Below are 19,809 nucleotides of genomic sequence, written 5' to 3'. Positions count from 1 at the left end.
GAGTTTCTTATAGATACATAGAATGTGTTGCCAAATAAAAGATGATAAAAGCTACTAACTATTAACTGAAAAGACAAGTGAGTAATTGTTCTTACACAACTTTTAAATTGGCTTTTATTAAAAATTTTCCTGTTGCACAATGCCTATCTCTTGCCTAGTATGAAAATTCATTTGAATAGGTTTTTCCTGCCATAACCTACTTCAAAGACCAGTGAGTACACACAGTTAAACAAGCAAACAAACAATGAGAAACAAAACTTACACAGTATTTTGTTTGTATTATGTTTAAAGTACAAAGGATGCATTTATATTCATTATAACAAATGTTAAGGCTGCAAAAGCCACCACTTGTGAAGAATAATTATAATTTGTAGTATAATGACATTTCCTATAAAAAATGATAACACATGGCAGGCAACCCACAAGTAGGCTCTTCTTGGAAATAAAATCCAAAGTTATCAATTTGCTTCAAGATATTAGCTAAGAAAAAATAATGGGTGTCTAACTGAAGAGTATGCTGTGTTGATTCTGATTTTGTGTGAAGTTGACCACATAGAAATTTCTCATTTGGATTAAAATTATGAATCCACAATTATGGAAAAATTTAAAAGCATAGTTATTTTCAGTGAACTATAAGTTGCTCTTAGAATTGAGGCCATGGGAAGAATCCCTACCCTAATTTCTGCTTTAGTCCTTGGATCCAGCTACCAGCTGCTTGCAGTCATCTTCATTCCTTAGGAAAGTCTAGACCTTTCTATTTAGCAGCCAATCCAGGAACTAGCTTTCAGCACACTAACCACATCTTCCTTCTCTATATCATACTTGTATGCTTTTGGTCCTGAAAAGAAGTAAATGTAGCCTAAAAGAGACAAAGTTGAAATTATGGTTACTGAAAATGACTTGCAAATTTGTAAATAGGAGGATTTGTAACTGTAATTTTCTTGGGGTGGCACCAAAGGGGAATTGGGAATGTGTCAGATGGCAGCTAGCCAAGTCCTCTGCACAGTTCTCACTGAGCCCTATGACCTGACAGCCCCAGCTTCTCAGTCATCTCACATCTTTTCCTCTCTCCCAGTCAGGGTCCAGCCTTCTCCTTGGGGTCATCGATGGGTCAAGCTCAGTTATGCCTAGTGTTCCTGCTCAGGCTGTTTCCCTCCAGGAAGTCCCCTCCCCTTTTCTTTTCCTAGTCGGACCTCTCACCATTCTTTAAACCTAGCTGAAGTCCCTCCATGAAATCTCCAACTACGAATGCAATGTTGATCTTTTCATTCTCAGATCATCTTTTGTTATTATTGCGAAGACTACCGCACAACGCAATACCAAATTATAGATTATCTTGTTTTCTACTAATTTCATCAGTGTTGGATGAAGGGCCTTTCCCAAAGATACTAACCATTCTGCAAGAGCAGAGACCATTATCTGAAACTGTCTTTACACTTCTGAGGTGTCAGATCTGTGCTATATTCTCAAAAAGAATGTGTTGACTGACTGGTTCAAAAATTCAATTAAATTTATTTATTTATTTATTTTTTTACAGTTTCAAATTTTTCTTCAGAATTTTTGAGCTATAGTTTACATACAGTAGAATGTACACATTTTAGTGTACAGTTCTCTGAAGGTATACCACTATCATAATCAAAGTATAAAACAGCACCAAATGTCACCAAAAATTCCCTCATGAACATTTTAAATCAGCATCCCTCCTCATCCCCAGTTCCTGGTAACCATTGATTTTTTTTTTTATGTCCTAGAAAAACATTAATTTAATGGGGAAAGGGAGCATCTATAATACTTTCAACAATAAAGATAAAATTTTAGAAAGAATATGATATATCTACTCATTATACTGTTAGAAAATTATTAAAATAATGTTTTTCTAGATTTAATTAAACTTATTCAACACAGTTCAATTCAATTCACCTTTCCAAAATGTGCATTGAATTTCAGGAGTTGAGTGGTGGAGTGCAGAAAGACACTGAAAAAGTTGAGTATGTGCATTTTAAAGATAAAAATGGTAATTTTGACCAGGTAAGCCTTATAATGTAGCTAAAAGATTGAATTTATACTTAAAAAAATTTCCTTTCTCAAGAAAGAACCATGATGGTAGACCTTTTATAGTTATTTTTTCTAGCAGTTAATCTGGTTAGTTAAATTTATAAGGGACTCAGGGACAAAGATAAGAATGAAGGACTCCCATTTGGAAACCATTTTCTGTTATGTTGAAGCAGAGCCCAGATTTCTTAGTACAATTCTACAAAGAAAGTTTGGGGTGAAAACACTCACCATTTAATTCCACAGCAGCGTCTATTTGTCCATTTACTCCTGAAAATTCCTCTTCAGTATTCTTTGGATAGTCTTTTTCCATTTTCCTTTTTCGTTCATCATAGCTGTAAGAAATATTATTTTATAAAAGAAGTTTTTATTGATTGTAGATGACATGGTGCTGGTCAGGCATATTTAGTCAGGCTGCCTTATGACTTATTTTAAATCTCTCTCTCTCTCTCTCTCTCTCTCTCTCTCTCTCTCACACACACACACACACACACACACACACACACACACACACTCTATCACTACTCTCCCAGGTTCCTGAGATTCTGGAACTACCTTTCACTAAAGAGTTTCTTTTTTAAAAAATCCTCACCTAAGGATATGTTTCCATTGATTTTTAGATAGAATGGAAGGGAGGGAGGGAGATAGAGAAACAGAGAGAAACATCAGTGTGAAAGAGACACATTGATTGGTTGCCTCTCAAATGTTCCCGACCAGGGCCTGGGATCGAACCTATAACCCAGGTATGTGCCCTTGACCGGGAATCGAACCTGAGACCCTTTTGTCCACTGGCCAATGTTTTAATCACTGAACCAAACCAGCCAGGGCTAAAGAGGTTCTTTAAAAATTGTCAGCTATATTGCTTAGAATTAGTTATTCTATATATTATAGCAACATGTTTTCATAATTTAAAAAAATATTGCCTTTCGAAAGGAACTCCACATATATTTTTCATGCTTTATTTACTTTTAATTATTCTTTCTCTCTCTCTCTTTCTCTACCACTTTCCACGTATGAATTTCTTGGCTCACCAAACAGGTGAAGGTCTTCCATTAAGGGCTTTTATTCATGGGCTTCTTGTTATGCTGCACACATAAAGGTGGGATTGAAAAATTAATGCACAGTGAATGAACAAATGTATGAAAGACCAATAGGTAAAGATAAGAAACACTGAATAATTGAGCTCTGCTTTTACATTAATGTAATTGAACTAAATTGCTTTTGTTTTCTGGAAAGATTACATGACTGACCAAATAGATTAGGTATCTTTTTCTGGATCAGCAACCACCATTCTGCAATAATTCTCGATTGGTTAATCTCTTTGTGATCAAAATTACCCACCTTGTAGAAAAGACTGTGACTTGTATGAATCATTGTATGAATCATTGTATGAGTCCAGCACGTACGCAGAGCAGGTTCTCACCTCTTTAAAAAGGCTTCATTTAAAGTGCAAGAAAGCCCCTTTTTCATCAGTACAGAGCTCCCAATGATGGCATTCCCGGGGTGGACACGCATGTCCTTTCCCACCAAAAGGTTAGACAATTTTTTCTGGTGTCTAAGCCACTGGGCAGTTTCCTGTGGCAACAGATCACCCCCACTTTCTACGGAAATGTGCTTCTCATGTGGCTATAAATACGCAGGCCAGGGGACAGATCTCTTATGATACTGAGCAGAAGTTAAACATTGGGAAAGAAGTCAAGCTGAAACTAGTCAGACTGAAACTGAGTTGATGACTGAGATGCTTTATGGTGCTCTGAGGATAGGAGTGACAGCGAACTTTCTCAAACTCCCTTTCCAGGAGAGCCATTACTGTGGCACAAATAAAAATGCAAACCATTTACTGTACTTCATCTTCAGATGTGCCAACACAATGTGTGGGGACAGGGCACCTGTGCACTATTAGAAGGAGTGACTGCAAGGTATCAGAGTGGGGTTACGGAAAAAAGGAATAGTTGGCTCCCTCAGGGCCTACATTTCTTTTGTTCACTTTCTTCCAGAATCTGAAATCCGGAGTCCTTCATTAAATATGGAAGTACAGGATGTTCACATGGTAATCTTTCTTTTGTTTTGTTTTGTTAATCCTCACCTGAAGATATTTTTCCATTAATTTTTAGAAAGAGTAGAAGGGAGGGAGGAAGAGAGAGAGAGAGAGAGAGAGAGAGAGAGAGAGAAAGAGAGAAACATCGACACGAGAGAGACACATCAATTGAAGCCTCCCCTGAGCAGGGCTGAGGATCGAACCTGCAACTCAGGTACATGCCCTTGACTGGAATCGAACCTGAGACCCTTTGGTCGCTGGGCCGCTGCTCCAACCATTAAGCCAATAATGACTATTAATTCAATAGAAAGATCTGAGAAAGAAAATTTTCTTTTTTTATCTGTCTGCTTAGTTCACTGAGGTGGGTGGTGGTAACACCTGAAGTCTTATATGTATATATGTTCAGAGGATAATGGAGGTGATAATATTATATGTAAATAAAATTTCAGAAGAAAATTTAGAGAAGCAATGTCTAATTGCAAATTTTAATTATCAATCATATTTATAAAAAACTAGGCAAAGTCCTTGGCAAAATTATGGAATTATTGTTTCTTTTCTCCATCTCTTCTACCATTTATATGTTCAACAGTCCCTCTTCCTTTCTGTCCTCTTGCCTCCTATCCTATAACTGCTTTCCAGAGAGTATTATTCTCAACAAACTCCATTTCAAAGTATAGCTTGATGCAAGGATCACCATTTTGAGATTAGCCGATAATATATTAATATTTCATTTGAACCTTTTATGTAGACATTATGTAGTCAGGGTCTATATAACTAACATAGGGTTACTCACTTTTCATTTTACCAAATGAGAACATTAACATTAAACCATAAAAAAAAATTACCACCTATTTTCATATTAATTTCACAAAGTAAAGGAACTTTAACACCAAAAAGGTAGAAAGGACATCATAATCTCAGAATAAAAGATGGTTCTTGCTAATAATGTTTCTCTATACTGACACAGACACTGACATGTATAATAGTGTGCTGTTGTTCTTATTTTGCTGTGGACTTATAAAAACTTTATGATGAGTTAGCCCTTAGTTTGTGGACAAACATTTGAGGATTTCTGTTATAGAGCAAAGAGCACATGTTCAGTCACATGGCTCTGGATTTGAATTCTGACTGTTATTTGTTGGCTCTCTGATCAGGGGACAGTGCTTAGAGCTGTGAGTCCTTGGCTTCCTCATCTGGAAAACAGTGGTCATGAGGATGAGAGGCAATTTACATACATGCACAAGCACACACATATGCACATGCACGCATGTGCCTGGCACATGTAGACACTCAAGGTAGGTCCAAGCCATAAGAGTTTGTGGTTTATTTTGGTACCAAGAACCATTAACTCTGACTGGTTAGTATGAGGTTAAGTGAACTTTGTGATTCATTCTGGGATTCTAAATCATCAATGAGTTCAATGTTTAATCTTTAAACAGACTTTATCAGGATAACATTTTGCAGTGTTGAAAAAGGTGGAGAAAGGAAGCTGGAGAATGTTGGAGGTAGTCCAGAGAATTTAGCAAGAAAGGGATTAAGGTTAAGAAGGTCTCCTGGTATGTTGAGGATATTGCTGAGGGTAAAAGGAAAGGAAATGATATAATGAGGTAAGAATCATGAGCATGGGTATTTTAATTTATTTTAATCAACAGTAAATAAATACATGATGAAGAGAATGAAGAATGATTATATGGGTGAACGGGAAGGACATCTGAATTTGGATTCAGAGTACATGAAATCCAGCCTTAGATGGACCATATTTAGTTGTGTGACCTTGATCTAATTACTTAATCTCTCTGGTTTGATGTTTTCAACTGTTAAATGGAGATCTTATTTCTCAAGATAGTTTAGAAAGCAGATGAGAAAATGAAAGAATATGAGAACATACTCAGCATTGTTTATGTGTTTGAAATCTATGTGTTAGATTCCAAACACATAATAAATAATCAATAAATATTATCTGAATTGAAATTTTAGAAAAAAAGAACTGAATTTTTATTGTGAATATACTAGCTACCTGCTAAAATCAATTGCATATATTTTCTCATCTCTGAGGTCTTGTCTGTGAAACAAGAAATATCAACTAAATTATCTAAATACCAACTAAAATTAATTGACCTATAACTAAGTTTATTTCTTTATGGGCTTTTGTTTCATCATTTAATATTTATTATATGAGTACATATTAAATAAATCATTACTGACAGATAAACTTTACTAGCCATTTCATGATGCCATAGATATTTCATGTAGTTTCTTGAGATATATTATCCTGCTCTCTACTCATATAATACGAGGATTTGGGGACTATTTTGGTAAAGTGCCGGCGTGTTGATTTTATGCTCAGAACTCAGATTTGTTAGGATTTTGATTGTAATGCTGTTTATGGCATGTCAATGGCAAAACTGACTCTATTCTGCCTCCTTTGAAGTACTGAATGAGGCACTGTGTCTGCTAACAGGTGCCTTAAAAAATGTGAGGAAGGATTGCAAAGAAGTGGAATTTATTGATAAGGTATCTAAGATACATGTCTTCAGGAAGTTTCTTTAAAGAAATTTTTCTAGTGAAATGGAAAACTGGAATCTTCTCTGAAGTTAATAATCCACTTCTAGCCAGGCTTTCATAAAGGGGCCTTTGGAATGTACACCAGAGAACGGCAGAGGGGCGAGTGGTCAAAATAAAGGGAAGAGAGAAGAGTGAGAAGCTGCCAAGTACCATCCCAGACAAGAGTTCAGAAACCAGGGCCCCATGAGGTGAGAAGACTTAGAACAAAGAATTTGTAACAACATGGAAAAATATTAATGGCCTCAATTACAACCTGATTATATGGTGGATCCAACTCCAGCCTGAGTTCTCTGAGTTTAAGACCTGTATGTCCCTTCTCTTCTGGACATTTCTATTCTTGGGTCTCAACAGCATATTCTTTCCCCCACTGAATGGCTATAGCATCCTTTTACTTTTAATCTATTTGTATTTTTATTTTTACTTTTTATCTTTCTATATTTTATTTTTCATTTTATTTTATATTTGTTACAGATGTTTCTCCTATTTTTTCCCCATTGACACTCTCCTCCCCATTCCCCCCACCCCATCCCTGGCTTTGTTGTCCGTGTCCATTGATTATGTGTACATGCATATAAGTTCTGTGGTTTATCTCTTCCCTCCCCCCACCACTACCTCTTCTGAGGGTTGTCAGTCTGTACCCTACTTCCATATCTCTGGGTCTACCCTATTCCTCAGACTGTTATGTTCATTATATTCCACAAATAAGTGAGATCATGTGGTATTTGTCTTTTTCTGCTTGGCTTGTTTCACTTAGGATAATACTTTCCAGGTCCCTCCATGTTGTCTCAAAGGATAAGAGATCTTTCTTTCTTACTGCTGCATAGTACTCCATTGTGTATATGTACCACCACTTTTTTATCCATTCGTCTACTGATAGACACTTGGGCTGTTTCCAGATCTTAGCTATTGTAAATAGTGCTGCTATGAACATGGGGGTACATATATTCTTTCTGATTGGTGTTTCAGGCTTCTTAGGGTATGTTCCTAGAAGTGGGATCACTGGGTCAAATGGAAGTTCAATTTTTAATTTTTTGAGGTAACACCATATTGTTTTCCATAGTGGCTGCACCAGTCTGCATTCCCACCAGCAGTGTACTAGAGTCCCCTTTTCTCCACACCTCTATTTGTATTTTTAAATCTAAAGTGTGTCTCTTGTAGATAGCAAATAGTTGGATCTTGTATTTTTTTAAAAATTTTATTTAATGTGATAATCTCTGCCATTTAATTAGATTGATCCACTTACATTTAATGTTATTAATATAATTGGACTTACATTTGCCATTTTATTTTTTGTTTTCTATGTGTCTCATGTCTTTTTGGTTCCTCTATTGCTTTTTAGTGCTTTCTTTTGCATTAGTAAAAAAAATTTAATGTACCATTTAAATTTCTTTCATAATTTTTTACTATATTTTTTAGTTATTTCTTCAGTGGTTGCTATAGGGCATACCATATACATCTATATTTACCATAATTTGCTTCTACTAACTTAATTCCAGTGAGATATTAAAACATAATTCTTTATAACTCTATTCCCTGCCCCTTTCTTTGTAGTATTATTGTTATACATATTATATCTGTATATTATTGTTATTTTTATATACATATTATATAAACCCTAAAATATATTATTATGACTATTTTATATAAGGATTAATGTAGTCTAAAGAAGCAGAGAGAAGAGCAAATATATTTATAGCGTTTGTTATTATAACCTCTTATTTATCATTTCTGGTTCTCTTCTTTTGTTTGTGTAAATTTTTTTTTTTTTGGTATGTGCCCCTAGCAGGAACCAAACCCCGGGACTCTCTGGTCCACAGGCTGACACTCCAGCCACTGAGCCAAACTGGCCAGGCGTATTTGTGTGAATTTGAGTTACTATCTGGAGACATTTTCTTAGCTTAATACAGTTTTTCTCCTATCCAGCTCCTTTGTGCTGTTATTGACAAATATATTTCTATATCTTATAGGCCTAACAATATAATTATATACATATTATTTTATACAGTTAATTTTAAATCAGTTGAGAGAAGAAAAAAGAAGAAATATACATTTCTAATATCTTCTATAATTACATAATTACATTTACTGGTACTCTTTTTTTAAAAAAAACGTGTATTTAAATTAATGCCTAGTAACATTTATGTTTAGCCTGAGAAACTTCTTTTAGTATTTCTTGTAAGGCACATGTACTAGCAACAAATTCTTTCAGTTTTTGTTTAGTGGGAATGTCTTTAGTTTGCCTTCACTTTTGAAAAATAGTTTTTCTTTGAACATTTTTAATATGTTTCCTTCTACCTTCTGGACTAACTGGTTTGGCTGACTTTCAAGCTTGCCCTCCTCAAATGTAGTCACACTGCTGTCAAAGTGATATTTTTATAACACAAATATTATTGGGTCCTTTCTTCATTTAAGATATTTAATGATATCTATCATATCTAGAGAATAAGACCTATGATCTTCCTATAAAAACATGAGTAATCCATGATCTACATCATGCTTATCCTTGGGCCACCTCTCTCATTCTATCCATGTTTTAGTCTTAGAGAACTTCTTCAGGTTTTTCCCATACACATGGGCTCTTTGATACATCAGTGCCTTTGCTTCACTGCTCCCTGCCTGGAAGCCACCACAACCCCTCCTGCCTCCTGACTGGGAAACTCCTACTCAACTATCAAGATAAAGTTCAGTCATTGCTTCCTCTAAGAATTCTTTCTGGGCTATTTCCTCTTTGTTTTGCCCCACTGATCCCTGTGCAGCCTTCTATCAGGGCACTTGAATTGCTGTTAATTATTTATCCGTATATTAACTCTCAACTGTAAGACTTGCTGAGAGCATTAAGAGCAACCAAATGAATTGAGAATATTATATGACAGGCGTTTCACATTTTTTCATTCATTCCCACAACTCTATGATGTAGATATTATTTCTACCTCCATTTTGAAGATGATAAAACAGAGACAGAAAGGTGATCCAGGTTGCCAGATGATTGCCATTTGAGTTGAGATTAACACTCTCTTACTCCTACTCACAATCCAAACAGCAACTCTATGTCTCCCTTTTCAGTTCCTAGTACAGAGCCTGACACATAACTATGCCCGATGTATGTAGGTTGAATGTGGTCATTTGGTAATGCCTTTTTCAAAAATTTAAGATTAAAAAACAAGATTTTGAACTCTACTCATCTTTCTTATTTTTGTAATTTCCCTCTGGTGACTAACTATAAAATCTCTAAATAAACCTACCTATTTCCAGTATTCAGAAAGGGGAGAATGTGAAAGATTGTGTCCTACTTTGCATCAATTATGCCTTTAGTCTGTCTACATAGAAAGAGTGACTTAAGGGTGGAAAAGGGTTGAGACCTGCAGATTTGCAGATTGCTTTACATTAAGTTTAGAAGACATTAACTACCTCAAAGAATGATAGAGTTGCTGCACCCCCAGAAACTCCTTGGTGTGGCCTCTGCTCTGCTATTGGTAGGCGAGGAGAAATTAGCTATAGGTGGTGGAAGCAATGTAAAGAAAAAAACAAAAACAAAAACTGGCTGAATTATTGGCACCTGCTAGAAAGAGGTAAGAAGGAGTAAAAGTAGATGAACATATGGGGAAGTAGCTTAGTTTGTAAATTTTAACCAGTATGTCATTTCGTGATGTAGCATGTAATGGCATCAGCATGGTAGAGCCCCTCTTTTGGATTTCATTTGTAGTTTTCTGGAGGCTGCTCCCCTGTAAGTTGCTAATATGTTTATATGTGGGTTCTCACTCTTAGAATCTAAACCAACCTGGCTCCAAGCCAACCCTTAATCCTCAGCGGGGAAAGTTCCTCAATAGTTTTCTCAAGGCATTTCATTCATTAAATCTGGTCCCATGCCCTAGGAGTTCATGGAGAATTTCCCTGACAACAAGCATATCCATAGACTTTTCCTCCCTTGGCACATTATTCATGTCACAGACTGAACTAGCATGAGGACCAAAGAAGAACCTGAGGAATAACTAAGGGAAATAAGACCCACCAAGCTGTCAATGGATGTCAATATAGTAAATTCTTGGTCTATCACTTGAGGCTGTGGCCTTCTGAATCACTTGAGGTCTATGACTTGAGGCTTTGGCTTTCTGTATTTTTTAGTGTGGCCATGTGCTTTACATATTAAACCTCATTAGTTTGCCCTTTCCTCCTAGCTTTCTTCCTCTTCCTTCTTAGAACAGAGATGTAATGACTGAAGCTCCATTGGTCACGTCAAATCACATGGCAACTGTGAGAATGGAAACCATGTGTTAAGAATAGTTGAATAAGCCCAGCCAATGTGGCTCAGCGCATGAAGTGTCACCCCATGAACTGGGAGGTCCTGGTTCTATTCTTGGTCAGGGCACATGCCCAGGTTGCAGGCTCAATGCCTAGTAGGGGGCATGCAGGAGGCAGCCGATGAATTATCTCTCACATTGATGTTTCTATCTCTCTCTGAATAAGATATTAGAAGGGACTTGGGTTCCTAATGACTATGGACCCACCTTACCACCCCAATATCTGTTAAATTTCAGACATTTTACATATATGAGAAAAATAAACTCTTTCTATGTTTAAGCCACAATATTTTTGAGTCTCTGTTACTAGAAGTTGAATGAAATTTCTAGCCGATATAGGGCTTCACCTGACAATAAGATGTCATACAGGTGAGGCCCTGCTAAATACAGCATGTAAAATTCAGGCATGGGGGTTATTAATAGAGTGATGCAATAGTTTTTCTGAACTTTTGAGCTGTAAGTCAGGGGTGTTTGTCTTATTCCTGAGTGCATAAACCAGTGTGCGTGTTGGAGTGTGTAAAGGAGAATATTCACATTGTTGAAAGGATTGCCTACGCTTTGCCAAAAGCAGTCATTTCGGTGCAATGTCAAGGCCCTTCAGCCTTTAAAAAGAAAACTCCCATTGACAACCTCTTTGACTGCATTGCCCCTCAGAGAAATACTGAAGTTTAAACAATCATTGGTTAATTATCACAACTTTTTTTCTTTTTTTTTTAATCCTCACCCAAGGACATTTTTGCATTTATCTTCAGATAGAGCAGGAGGGAGAGAGGGAGGAAGAGAGAGAAACATCGATGTGAGAGAGACACATCAACTGGTTGCCACCCATACGACTCCAACCGGGGCCAGGGACAAAATGCAACCAAGGTGCGTGCCCTTAGCGGGAACTGAACCCAGGTCTCTCTGGTCCACAGGCCGATGCTGTAATGGCTGAGCCAAACTGGCCAGGGCTCAACTATTTTCTCTTTATTGATTTTTTTTAGAGAGAGAGGAAGGGAAAGGGAGAGAGAAGTAGAAACATTGATGAGAGAGAACACTGACTGGCCAACTCCTGCATGCTCCCCACTGGGGATCGGGCCTACAACCTGGGCTTATGCCCTGACCAGGAACTAAGCCGGCGACCTCTTGGTGCATAAGTCAACACTCAACCACTGAGCCACACTGGCTGGGCAATTATCACAACTTTTAATGCAATTATTTGTTAATTAGCATATATGCTTCTACTGTTACTGAACAATTTGAGCACCTACTATGCGCCAGGCATTGTGCTAAAAGTCTATATGCATTATTATATCACTTCATACTTTTAGTAACCTAAGAAGGTTAATGTTAAAAGTGCTTTCCATTGTTTTTGTCCCTTACCAGCAAACTGAGCTCTTTAACATTTGAGTTAATGCTATAGACCAACTTTCAAATGAATCTACTAATGGCTTTTCTTTAATAGACACTTGCAGGGGCCCAGTTGGAAAGGTTCAGTATTGTTTTGTCAGGGGACATCAGACATCATTAACATCAGAGACACTTTCTTTCTGCTAACTTAAATTTACAGATAATTTTAAACCTTTCCATCAAGCCTCTTGTGTTGGCTGTTAAGCCTCAGTCCTCCTGGGCTGGAGTTGCATGCTTTACTGTGGGTGTTGGTGGCTGGTGGATTACTCCAAAGCCAAGGTGATAAGTAGAGGTGAGATATAATGGGAGAATGGATAATTTCCTCATTGGAAATCAGGCTGGGAATGAGTTTTGATAAATTAGTTGAATAATCATAACGTAGCCCTGGCCAGTTTGGCTCAGCGGTTAGAGCGTCGGCCTGCGGTCCGGAGAGACCCGGGTTCGGTTCCCGCTAAGGGCACGTACTTCGGTTGCAGTTTGTCCCCGGCCCTGGTTGGTCGTGTGGGTGGCAGCCACTCGATGTGTCCCTTCACGTCAATGTTTCTCTCTCTCTCTCCCTTCCTCTCTCCCCCTCCCACTCTATCTGTACAAAAAATGGAAAAATATCCTCGGGTGAGGATAAAAAAAAATAATAATAATCATAATGTAAATGCCTTCACATTCCCACAAGCATGCTCATACATGTATTTCTTGATCTCATTCTCTAAAAATCCACAATGGAAATTGAGTTTCTTAATACTTATTTTTTTCTATGTCAGCACTGTGATTACAGCCACCTTATCTTAAAGAAAGACTTTGGAGAATCTGCCCACAGACATCAGAGGCTTGCCTAATAAATGAATTACTGTCCCTTTCAGAAAGAAAGGTCTGAAAGGAGACTAGCTGGCTTAATGGTTCAAACACTGGGCTGGAAGTGGCAGCACATGATACCACACGATACTTGGCGTAATGCTACCAGAGCTCTCAGTGACCCAGAAGAGTCAGCAGGGTCCATATTTGTTTGGCATTTATTTTTATAAAATAAAATTTCCTTTTAATGAAATATATCAATGCTCCAGTTATATTACCTTCTCAGATCCAAATTGAGGAAGATAATATGAGCCAGGCAGAAGATGACAAATATATATTTATAAATTTCTTTTAAGCCACAGAAATGGTTATTAAAAGTAGGTGATGTAAAATAAAATAAAAACTCTTAGGCCAAAATGTTTCTTCCTGCTTCCAACTAAACCCTAAGTCTAGTTCAACTGCTTAGAATATATATTTGCTTCTCTCTTTTGAAATTGAGGGAAAAAAGCAATGCTAAAGTGAGAACTGGGAATAGAGGGGAGGTGTGCAGAGGCAAAGCTTGGCAAAGAGCTGTACTCATCCTTCAGCACGAATCAATTCAGGATAGAAACTCAGCAGGTGATATGAGATGTGACCCTGTGCACAGTGACTGGATGACATCTGATACCTTATTCATATTTGCTTATAATAACCTCCTGCAAGACAGGCATGGAAATTATTAATTCATTTTGGATAAAAAGAATCTTCATGTTCTGTGTCGGATGAAAGGACTTAGTTATAAGGCCTGTTCTTTTTAGCAGAACTTTCTTTCAAAGAGCCCCACAGTCATGACTGTGTCCATTTTGCACAAAATCACAGAGTATTCTGAAATGCATTAGTACTCACATAACAGGGAACCAGTTCTCCCCTCAGGCATTCCCAGTGGGTAGTTATGCATTTGGGGATGTTGCATCCACTCTTTTAGGTTAGTGGGGCTCCAGTAAATGAGTGCATTGAAAGATCAGGATGTTTGGTGTCCTAGAGACCAAAGAATCATATTACATATTATTGAATTGATGTTTCACTTATTTGGATGGTTCCATATCTTGAAGACAGTGTCAACCATCAGTAAGTGGCACCCCAGTGGCCAAGAAGAGTCAATGGGCCTATTGCAAAATTGCCTGACATTTATGTTTGCAAAATGTTTTTTTCTTCCCATTGAATACATCTAGACAATCAAAAGGAGAAAAGCCGTACCTGTAGTATTCATCTCCCACAAAGAAAAGGGTCTTCTGAGCATCCTTGAGATAGACGGCAGCATCTATTCGCTGCACGTACCTTGGAAACCCAAAGTCATAAATAGTCCGAGGAGGGCCTTGTATTTGGAATCCTCTTGTTATCCAGTAGTGGGGGCCTGAAAACAGAAGTTAAAGTTTACAAAAACTCTGCACCCTTAGTGGTGCATTTCACTCGTGAGGCTTTCTATGCAGGACCATAAATCGGGCTAGTTTCTGGGATATTTGCGATGACTATAACCCAATAGGAGATATAAGCTTCTAATTATTCAATTCAGTAAAAGACTTAAAATCTGCCCTGAAGGCATCTTCCAATCACAAATAAAACAAAGATAAAATACCCTTGCATAGCAGCAGAGGTATTGTTCTCCTCACATCGAGTGCCATGTTGGCTTTTGTTAATTAGAGGCTCTCAGGAGGGTACACCATGCCATTCTGAGCGGAGGTCCTGGGGGCAGGAACCAAGTTTCTAGCTCCCTGGGCACTGTCCCTTAGCATGAAGCCTCACTAGGGTAAAGACTTGGCTCTGAGAACAGTTTGATAGCCATTGTCAGCTCTGCCATTGCTACAATGCAGTGACGTGGCATTTCATACCCCATCTGATGAGAAGGAGTGACCAAAACATGCTTCATGATCACTGAGCAAATGCCGGCAGTGCTACATGTTCTAAACACAGCAGGCACTGCAGCCTGCCATTTCTCCCTTTGAGGACTCTGTAGGGTACCTTTAAAGAAGTAAGCGGTGCCCCTCTCAGCCACTTCATAAGCTGCGTCCACATTGGACATAAGCTGGGGAAAGGAGCTGGTAATGGTGCTGGGCCGGATCCCTGCCATCAAGTGAACCTGCCGACGCCAGAAAATCCTAGTGGGCAATGCAAAAGAAATCAAGATCAAGATTGATTTAGATCTTTGACTGAGCTGAGATGCACTGCAAGCCGCACTTCAGAGTCCATTGCTAAATGCCTCTTGCCCTTGTCTTGTTTTTAAGGGGAACATATATTTTTTTAACCTTAGTAAACAGTTTCTTCTCCCTTTTCATTCTTTTAGCATCTCTACAATCCCCTCTCCATCACTTATTTAAGGATGGTCAAAATACTGCAGGATAGAGCAAGGAAATGACATAAGTGTTTACACATTTAAGCTGTGCATCTTCCTATTTGAAATATCATTTGATACAAATTTCTTTTTCCTATCATGATCATTTAAAAATTAAAATTTCACAAAGATAAATATGATCCAGGTGAGCATAATGCACATTATATAAATGAACTAACTTTGTGGTTGGAAGATACTAATTATTCCCAGTAAAAACAGCAAAAATGTTAATGATAAATTATCATGTTGCTTATATACTTATCTATTGAAAGTGTTTATATTTTTGAACTTGATGTCTAATTAACAGAAAATCTGGTAGCACACAAATTAATTTAAGGTTTAGCAACTCATACATCCACTTACCCAATATTATTTCCATAAAATAATGGCAGTAGACATGCGGGTTGTGGGTTGAAACTTTCAATGTAAATGTGGTCCATTTTGATTTTTTAGATACAAATTATTTTTATAAAATATGAATGGTTGACTTGACTCTATAGAAGCTAGAGTCAATACAGAAAATTATTTCTGGACAGGGAAACTGTAATAAAATTTTTACATTTAACTTTCCATGTAGTGACTTAAGGAACTCTACAAATTTTATGTTGGATTTTCCTATTTAATTAATTTAACAAGTATTTATGAAACACCAAGGATGAAACATTGAATGAGACCCAGGCCCTGTCCTTAAGGAGCTTGCAATCTAGTAGTAGAGACAGACAAGTGATTAGGACATTCTAATTCAGAGCAATCAGTTCTATAGAGTTAGGTTGAAGATGTTCTGGGAACACACAGAAGGATTACCCTATTGTACTTAGGGGTTTTGTGAAGGCATCCCAGATGAGGCAATTTAAATTGATGATGAAATCTAAAAGAGAGCTATATTGGGATGAGAAAAATAATTCTTTGTGTTTCCTAAGTGTCATCATAATGCAAAAGGAAAAGCACATTGTTTTAGAAGATGTAGGCTAGATTTCCAACTAATCAGTGTCTCCAAGACTCAGTTTCATCATCTCTTAACTGCAAATAATGCCTGGCCTAACTCATGACATTGTTGGGGATCAAACGAGAGAGTGCATATGAAAGTGCATTATAAACATTATATTTTATAATTATAAAAAATATTATTTGCTTAGGCCTTAGCTACCCACTAACTAGGCACCCACCACAGACCATTCACAGGTGGCAGGGGTCCACTTAGGATATACTGCCTTGCCTCAGGCCCTAAACATCACAGCCTTATCTAGAACATATGCATTACCAAGTGAAAAACTGAGACCCAGAATGACTGACAGACCCAAAGTTCATCTGGTGGTTAGGGGGAGACAGACCTGAATTAGACTTCAGCTGTCCTGACTTTCATCACATACCCTATCTCATCTACTTGCTCACTCTCAGCCTGTGATTTTGGTTTTTCTTTGTTTATAATTTGACCCCTTGTCCAATCAAGCCTAGCCTATTCTGAAAGCAAGAGGGACAACTTTCTCTTCTCTTTTTCCTCCACCACCACAAAATGAGCACAGGTTGAAGTATCCAGAAGAATTGGGTAGTGAAAAGAGATAAACAGATCATGTTGATAGTCCATAATCTGATCTTTGATAAGGTGGGCAAAACCACGGATTAATTGGGAACTTGAGAAAGAATCTGAAAAATAGGTATTTTCCAATTAATTCTATTCAATCCATAGTTCTGAAATACTGGTTCTGTTCAAGTCACTGTGCTAGATGCTCATGAAGGCAAGAAGTGTGCTTTTAAGGGGATTATCATGGTGGGGATGAGGAAGTGGGAAAACCGGCAGGGAGAGGAGAGGACACATCCTCTGATAAATAGGCTCAGTCTGAATTTTGTCTCTGATGAGGTACAGCTGACTTTCTCCCTGGGCACCATGAAGCTGTGATGCATTTTTTTTTTTCATTTCTCATTTAAAAACTGATGTGACTCTAGGCAAAATTGAACTCTATCTTTTATTTAAAGTCACGAGATACTGATGTTCCAAATGACTCAATATGAGATGTAGTAAAGTGTAGTGATTAAGAGTGCAGGCAGCCCTGGCTGGTTTGGCTCAGTGGTTGGAGCATCTGCTTATAGACCAGAGAGTCCTGGGTTTGGTTCCCACTAGGGGCACATACCAAACAAACAAACAAACAAAAAAAGAGTGCAGGCAAAGTAAATCCCTCCCATGCACCTGCCAACAGTAATCAAGACTCACTTACAACAGAAGGGTGTACAGTCCATACTAAGGGTGCACCTCAAAGGCCCAGCTAAGGTGATCAGGGATTGTTGTGCCACTGGACCCTACAGGACACTTATAACAATAGACCACCCTACGAAGCCTAGGAGACATAGTAACTTTACCTAATACATGGAAACAATCACAGGGAAGCAGCCAAATGGGGAGACAAAGAAACATGTCTCAAATGAAAGAAAAGAAAAAAACTCCAGGAAAAGAATTAAACAAAATGGAGATAAGCAATTAATCAGATTCAGAGTTCAAAACACTGGATATAAGGTTGCTCAAGGAACTTGGTGAGACATTCAAGAACTTAGTGAGACCTTGAAGGAACTTAAGGAGACCTCAATGAGAACATCAGCAACATAAAAAAAGACCAGTCAGAAAAGAAGGATGCACTAACCAAAATAAAGAATAATCTTCTGCCCTGGCCAGTTTGGCTCAGCGGCTGGAGCGTTGGCCTGCGGACCAGAGAGTCCCGGGTTTGGTTCCCGCTATGGTCACGTACAAAAAAACCAAAAACAAAATAAATAATCTTAAGGGAATCAATAGTAGAGTAGGTAAAGCCAAGAAGCAAACCATCAAATTGGAATATAAGGAAGTAGAAAGCACCCAATGAGAACAGAAAAAAGAATCCAAAAAAATGAGGATTGTGTAAGGAGCCTCTGGGACAGCTTCAAGCATGCCAACATTTGCATCATAGGGGTGCCAGAAGGAGAAGAGAGAGAACAAAAAATTGAAAACCTATTTAAAACAATAATGACAGGAAACTTCCCTAACTTGGTGAAGGAAACAGATATACAAGTCCAGGAAGCACAGAGAGTCTCAAACAAGAGGAACCCAAAGAGGTCCACACCAAGACACATCATCATCAAAATGCCATAGGTTAAATACAAAGAGAGAATTTTAAAAGCAGTAAGAGAAAAATGGTTAGTTACCTACAAAGGAGCTCCCGTAAGACTTCTTTCTCAAAAGAAACATTGAGAAATTTTCAGCTGATTTCTCAAAAGAAACATTGCAGGCCAGAAAGGAGTGGCAAGAGATATTCAAGGTGATGAAAAGCAATGGTCTATGACCAAGATTACTCTATCTTGCAAAGCTATCATTTAGAATCGATGGCTATATTAAGAGTTTCCCAGACAAGAAAAAGCTAAAGGAGTTCATCATCACCAAATCAGTATTATATAAAATGTTTAAGGATTTTCTTGATGGAGAAGAAGAACAAAAATATGAACAATAAAATGGCAATTAATACATATCTATCAACAATTGAATCTACAAACAAAATGAGCAAGCAGAACAGAAACAGGCTCATAGATACAAAGAGCTTTTTGTTGCTTGCTAGATAGGCAGGGGCTGGAGGGATGGAAAAACGATGAAGATATTAAGAAGTACAAATTGGTTGTTAAACTGATGAACCTCAAAGGGAAGGGGAGAGGGAGGGCAGGATGAGATAACCAAAGAACTTCTATGCATATATGTATAACCAATGGATACCCACAATAGTGTGGGGAAGGCTGGAAGGAGTTGGGATTGGGGATGAGAGGGTCAATGGGGAAAATAAGTGGAGACATCTGTAACACATTCAACGATAAAGATGTGAACAACAACAACAAAAAAGAGTGCAGGCAAACTGAAAACATACATTTTACTGGAGGTAGAATGTTAAATTCCTTACCACATAAACCTGGATTTAGATATTGTGGGTTATTGTAAGTACTAATTTGAAACAGAGTAGTTGTTCTAAACCAAGAGTGATTTTGTGCCCTGGGGGACATCTGGCAATGTCTGGTGACAATTTTTGTGTTACACCTGGGGCTGGGCAGTGCATTGGAGTCTAATGAAGGCCCAGGATGCCGCTAAGCATTCCATACTGCACAAGACAGCCCAACACAACAAAATATCAGTAGTAGCAAAGTTGAGAAACACCAGTTTAAACACTGTTACGATGTATTATATTGTATACACTGTCTGCCTAAGATAGAAATAAACTCTACCCATCACTTATATAAAGTATCACAAATGCCAAAAGGAATCCATAGCCATAACAATATTTAGTACTAATGAAGAAAACGTTTGT

At 37.8% G+C, this 19,809-nt stretch overlaps 1 protein-coding gene across 1 annotated transcript in view; it reads right to left on the bottom strand.

Annotated features, from left to right (window-relative positions):
- Positions 1-268: 268 nt before the first annotated feature.
- The window catches only part of MMP20 (matrix metallopeptidase 20), a 41,754-nt gene continuing 22,213 nt past the window's right edge, over positions 269-19,809 (bottom strand). Inside the window, exons 7-10 of the mRNA XM_036259509.1 lie at positions 15,130-15,266; positions 14,368-14,524; positions 2,284-2,387; positions 269-859 (exon numbers count right to left, since the gene is read on the bottom strand). Of these exons, the coding sequence (XP_036115402.1) occupies positions 759-859; positions 2,284-2,387; positions 14,368-14,524; positions 15,130-15,266 (499 nt within the window). The 3' untranslated portion in view covers positions 269-758. The remainder of the gene's footprint in view (positions 860-2,283; positions 2,388-14,367; positions 14,525-15,129; positions 15,267-19,809) is intronic.

This window comes from Molossus molossus, unplaced genomic scaffold (genome assembly GCF_014108415.1).
Source record: "Molossus molossus isolate mMolMol1 unplaced genomic scaffold, mMolMol1.p scaffold_m16_p_13, whole genome shotgun sequence".
NCBI lineage: Eukaryota > Metazoa > Chordata > Mammalia > Chiroptera > Molossidae > Molossus > Molossus molossus.
This window is presented reverse-complemented; position numbering and strand designations above follow the sequence as displayed.